At 61.0% G+C, this 6,000-nt stretch overlaps 1 protein-coding gene across 1 annotated transcript in view; it reads right to left on the bottom strand.

Annotated features, from left to right (window-relative positions):
• Positions 1 to 395: 395 nt before the first annotated feature.
• The window catches only part of RUNX3 (RUNX family transcription factor 3), a 62,777-nt gene continuing 57,172 nt past the window's right edge, over positions 396 to 6,000 (bottom strand). Inside the window, exon 6 of the mRNA XM_046663546.1 lies at positions 396 to 3,468. Coding sequence (XP_046519502.1) covers positions 2,924 to 3,468 — 545 coding nt within the window. The 3' untranslated portion in view covers positions 396 to 2,923. The remainder of the gene's footprint in view (positions 3,469 to 6,000) is intronic.

Raw genomic sequence — 6,000 nt, 5'->3', positions numbered from 1 at the left:
ACGCCGAGCCCGGGGAAGAGGCTGGATCAGATGCACTGCCTCCTTAAGGGCCACTTGTGAGGGGAGAAGGGGTGGTGGCACCTTGAAGACCTGTCTTGACGTTCCCCTGCAGTTCCAGCCACACCAGGAGAAGGCCTCACCAGCTGCAGTTGGCCTGGTGGTCTCTGTGGCCATTCCTGATGGAGCTGGATGCAGGAAGGCTGAGGTACTGGTCACCTTCAGAGCAGAAGGTTTAGTCCTGTCCCTGCCCCGGGCCCCCGTCCCCTTCCTCCCTGCCTCCTGGGGGTGGTCTCCATCCTCCCCCCCCCCCACGCACACAGCCCCAGAAGTCTGGCGTTGGGATCCTTCAACACATCTCAGAGTTATATTATTGTAACAAATCAGTCAAAATTCCATTTTACAGTTAAATAGTACAGAAGACAGACAGTTTACTGTACAAGCAAGTTGTGCATTAAAAACAAACACACCAGCAAATTATAGTGCAAAGCGGTTTCCACCCCTCCCCACCCTTTTCCCAGCTTGGGGACGGTTTGACGGAAGAAATGACTGTGGCAGGTATTGACGCCTCAGCATGACAATATGTCACAAAGGATCTGTCCCCACCACCAACAGCTTTACAGTAACGTGGTGTCAAAAGCTCTTCATCTCCTTGTGCTTTACACCCGTGTGTCTGCCTTGCACAACCTTAAAGCAGCCTTGTAAATAAGGACCTATTTTTACCAGCCCGGGTTGTCCACCCACTACAGGCCTTAAAAGACAGACCCAGCATGGCTGCCATCACCTTCGCCTAGGGGGTGGGCTGGGGGTCAATTTATTTCCTGTCCCTGCCCCCACCAGGGCTTGGATATCAGGAAGGGGGAGTAATCTGAGGGGTGGGGAGGGCTACAAAGTGCTGGGCACTGGGAACCCAAGGGGGGCCTCCCACGTGGGCCTGAAGCCAGTCTACAACCACAGAGAACAGGAGTGGAGGTCCAAGGGCAATGGATTTGGAGCTGCTTCCTGAGAAGGGGTGGTGAGGCCCTGGGTGTTGGGGGTCAGCAGGACGCCCCCAGCAGCCATGCTGATGAGATGGAGACTGCTCTTTCCAGTGAGCACAGGACAAGAGAAACTGTAGCAGGAGGAGTCCGAGTAAGACCACCAGAAGGACTTCCTCGCCTGCCCGAGTGTGTATCCGGTGTGGGTATGTGGATGTGGTTACAGTTTGGGGGTGGGATGGCAGGCCAAGTGCTGTTACAGAAACGACCACTAAGGAGCATTTTGTAGGGGAGATCTCCACGTCCACAGAGGATGTGGCTGAAATAATTACTGAAAACCACACGCTTTCTAGCCCTTAGAAGAGTTTGCTCGTCCTTTTCCACTAAGCCCTGGAACTAAGAACTCACACGAGAATCCAGGCAGCCTGAAGCCTGGGGCAGCCGGGCTTCCCCATGTGCAAACGAAGGGGCGATCCTCTACCCCTGGCACAGTGAGGCTGGGGCGGAGGCCGGCGCGCCCTTCGCAGCTCTTCTGTGCTGCCGTCACACAGCCACAGCTCCCCACCGCCCACACCCCACCCAGCCCTACCAGGACACCCACGCGTCCCCTTGGGCAAATGTCACCAGCATTTGCCGTGGTCCCCACCAGGGTCGGCTTTTGGCGGAGGTTGGTAGGATGCTGCTGAAGGAAGGTGACCTCCTGAGGGGGTGCCGAGACCCCAGCAATTCCACACTCTCAGAATGGGCGGGGACCCTGCTCACTACCCTGGGGCTTCACCTGTAAGAGACTGTGCGTTTGAAAACGTTTGACTGGAGCTTCTTTTTCTACAATCAGCTTTAAAAACTAATTTTTGTTCAAGACTGCTTTCAGAGCACAGCCTGGCTGAAGATGGAGAGCAGTGTCAAGAGGCCGGAAGAGCTGACTGGGCCGTCCCATGAGGCTGAGGGCTGGGGGTGCACAGATTGGCCGGACCTGGGTGAGACCGGGATGCTGACATCCGACCCCATGACCTCTCACGCTAGTGCTTTCTGCCAGGCCCTGTCCTATCTGGTCCCTGTGCTCTCTCCAAAAATGGCAATTTGGAGACCAGCCTAGGGGGAAGGGGCATCCTGGCCCCCACCAAGAGAACAGAAGGTGAATGCCTCGGGCTGGTAAAGTGCATGGAGGACCCGTCTGTAGGTGTCTTCCCTGGTGTTAGGGACCCGATGCCATGGGTGACTCAACTCTGGGGCCTGGGACCCACAGACAGCCGGGACGGGGATGGGGGCTTCTTAGCTGTTAGGAATTGTGGGGAAGCAGAGCTGAGGGGACTGGCTTGGGGGTGTTCTATCCCATCTCTGCCAGCCATTTCTGAGTCCTCTGGGTGGGTTCCTTCCCCATCTATACAGTGAGGGGAGCCCCTCCGCAGGGTGGGGGCACTTCCAGTTCTGACTCGATTTGCATAAATGCAGAGGGAGGGCGGGGCCCACGGGGTGCAGGGTCTCTGAGGAAGGTGGGGGTTGGGGAGGGCGTTCCAGGGCCCTATGGATAAAAGGCTAAGCCAGGTAGGCAAATGCCACCTCTCCCCAGAACAGAGATGGTCTCTGTCCCAGGAGACCTGGACCCCATGACAGCACCGGGCACAGCTGGGGACAGCCAGGTCATTCCAGAGGAGGTGGCAAGAGAAGGACAGTTTTCCCATAGGAATGTGGGCTGAGATGACTAGGATCTGGGCTGGGGCAGTGTCCTGGGGGAGGTCCCTACCCCTCTGTACAAAGATGTGGCTGGACCAGATGCTCCCTGAGCCCCCCACCAGCCCTGCGCCCCAGGACCGTGGAGCCTGGGCCCATGATGGCCCAGGAGCATAAGTCCTTTTCCTGCCTTGAGCCTCGGAGCTGGGCCAGCCACTAGTCGGGAAGGTTCCTGGAGTTCCCGCCGCCAGCAGGAGCAGTCCGCTCTGATCGGGCACTCAGTAGGGCCGCCACACGGCCTCGTCCATGCGGCCCGGCGTGCTCAGCGCGGTGGGCGAGTTGCTGTGGCTGCCGTCGGCCTCCACGCCGTCGCTCTGGCCGCCCAGGCTCGGGTTCATGAGGTTGCCGGCGGCGACGGAGGCGGCACTGCTGGTGCAGGAAGCCAGCATGCGGGTGGGCGAGCGGTCACCACCGCCGCTGCTGCCGGCCACCATGGAGAAGGGGTAGGAGCCAGAGGACGCGCCGTAGTAGAGGTGGTAGGGGCCCGGGTTGGCCTGGAAGGGCCCGCTCTGGTTCTGCGGGGCCCCAGGGTAGGGCGGCGGGAGGTAGGTGTGGTGGAAGCGGCTGGTGGCCGGCATGCCGGCCATGCCGAGGCTGCTGATGCTCGTGCCCGAGGGCGTGGCGCTGTAGGAGAAGGTAGCCGACATGGCCCCCGGGTAATGCATCCGGGGGTCCGAGAAGCGGCTCTCCGTGAGGGTCGGCAGCGCTGGGAAGGAGCGGTCAAACTGGCGGGGGTCGGAGAAAGGGTTCAGGTCCGAGGTGCCTGCAGGACAGCAAGGAGGGCAGTCAGTCGCAGCCCGACACCCCCCGGGCCCTTCTTTAAGGACCACCAAGGGGCCCCGGTTCCCCAGGCCCGGCTGGAGGACCCCTGTTTCGAGACCTTGCTCCGCTCCTATTGCCCTGGGCTGCTCAGGGGCTGGAGCCCGCCTGACTCTGAATGTGGCCCCCACCTGGGAAGCAGGTGACGGCAGGTGCGTGGGCCACAGGGGCCTGCCGGGCAGGTGGAGAAGGAGGGGGCTTTTCCTTCCCCTCGTGGGATCCTCTGCACAGCTGAGCGGCACAGAGGCCGGTTGAGGGGTGGAGGGGGCCCAGCTGGCCCGGGGTGGGGGGTGTGCGGAGCCGGGGAGGGGCCAGCATAGGCTCCAGCAGCCTGGCCGGCAGCTTCCGCCTCCCCCCCTCTCTCATGGTTAAGAGCTGGCGAGAGCGCGGATGTGAAGAGGGTCTCCAGCGGCCCGCAAGACTGGAGTGGGCTGGGCTTTTGCAGATAAGGAAACAGGCAGCGAGGGAGAAAGATGGATGCTCCTGATGTCGTGCAGGATGGAACTCATCTGAGGCCTCTGCTCTCTGCTGGGCGTGTGTGCGCAGCTCCTGCCCTCTCCTGCCCGGAGGCACTCAGGTGGGTTACTTGAGCTCGTGCCTGTGTCGTGGGGGCTGGGTCCGCAGCAGCTCTGTCCATCCTGCCTGCCCCCTTGCTCTGGGCCTGTGTCTCCAGGGCTGCCCTTCAGGCTGACAGACTGGGAGCCAGACAATGATCAGATGCCACCCTCACCTGCCTCGGCAGCAAAGCGAGATGGCAGCTGGAGGGGCTTGGCGGCCTGGACCCTGCCTTTGTCACAGGGAGACCCAGTGTCCAGCCCAGGCCCTGCCCTGGCTTCCCCAAGAGTTTGACTCCTCACTGTGCTCAAAGACAAGGCTGTCCCAGTCTCTGCCCCTCACCTTTAAAATCACAGATCCCCAAAACCTCAGCATTCAAAGGGACTTCGGGATTGAGTCTAACTCCCTGGGTAGGAAAATTGAGGCCCAGAGAGGGTGAGGCACTTGCCTAAGGGTCACACAGCACATTGGACCTGGCACAAAACCCTACTGTTCCTGGTTCTGAGCCCTGATATGTGCCTGATAGGCAGCCGTCCCCTCTTTGAAGCAGCAGAGAATGGAAGTTAACTGTGTGGTCTGTGGCTAGACACTTATCCTGGTTCTGACACTTCTTAGCTGTGTGTCCTTGGGCAAGTCACTTAACCTCTCTGTGTGTCAGTCTTCCCACATAAAAATGGAGACAAGAACAGTTCTGAGGAATGAAACTAGTTACTACATGTAAAGCGCTTAGACTGGGCATGGAGTAGGACCGATGAGGGTTGGCGCTGCGGAGGCTGTGACACCTCATGTTCTGGGCACCCAGGAGAAGTGGCCCATTCCAGGCCCTGCAAAGAGGAGCCCGACACGGGCCTTCCTTGTATTCTGGCCATGGGTGCGACTCTGGGCAGCAGCGTGGAGGTGGATGAGCCCCTAGCAGTGGTCCCGAGGTGAAGTCTGTCTGGCCCCAACCCCTGTGTCCCATCCCAGCAAAGGGTAAAAGCCAGGAGAGGGAGAATGACCAGCCTCTGGCCTGGCCAGCGCCAGGGGCCCTGCCTGCTGGGACTCATATGGGCGCAGGTGCCCTCACGCCTCTCGCTTCCCTAGATCTGCCTGAGGGGCTGTGTGCCCTGAGGTGAGACTTGTGACTTCTCTGGGCTTTGGGGTCTTCCTGATTCAGCCGGGAGTGTTCCCTCGGCAGCAGGCTCCGGGTCTGGGTGTGGATCAGAATGGAAGGACGCTCCTCCTGGGCTCGAGGTGGGGAGATACAGGGGCAAGAGTCAGGGTGACTGGAGCTTTCTGGAACATCTGGGACCCTCCCTCACAGGTCCCTTGGCTGGTGAGTGGTGCGCGGAAGCCTAGGGGGTGGGAGGTGCCCGCCCTCGTCTCAGAAGCCCTTGCTGGCGGTGCCTGGCACCCCAAGCATGGCGAGCGTGAGGCCACCGCCTCCGCTCTGAGCCCTGGGAAGTGAGTGCCGCCCGCCCCACAGGAGCCCCATTTTCAAACCAGAGAAAACCCAGACGGGGACCCCAGGCCGTGCGAGGTGGGCCTGGGTGTGAGCGGCCCTCGGAGTTCACCCAGCTGTGGGCGGCCTGCCCGGACCTGCCACTGTCCCCTCCTGCCTCCCTCCCAGGGTGCTGGGTGAAGCGTCTGCCCTCGGCACCCCCTCGGCTCCCGCCCCCGCCCCTCCAGCCCAGTAGCCCCAGGAAACCAGAGCTGGCCAGGCCGCTGTCGAGCAGCCAACCCCAACACTGGGAGGAAATGTTTATTTTCTTCTCCAAATTGCCCCAGCTGCTGCGTGGCAGCTGAATGGGCCCTTTGAGCTGGGAGAAGCCCCCATTGTGGGCGGCCGCGGCCGGGGGCTGGGGCTGGGGTACGGAGGGCTGGGGGCCTCGGCCCTGCTTGCCAGTGACCAAAGTCTGAGGTCAAAGCTATTAACAGGCAC

The sequence above is a fragment of the Equus quagga genome, chromosome 5 (assembly GCF_021613505.1).
Source record: "Equus quagga isolate Etosha38 chromosome 5, UCLA_HA_Equagga_1.0, whole genome shotgun sequence".
In the NCBI taxonomy this organism is placed as follows: Eukaryota; Metazoa; Chordata; class Mammalia; order Perissodactyla; family Equidae; genus Equus; species Equus quagga.
The sequence above is the reverse complement of the archived record's forward strand: the minus strand, read 5'-3'. Positions and strand labels throughout refer to the sequence as shown.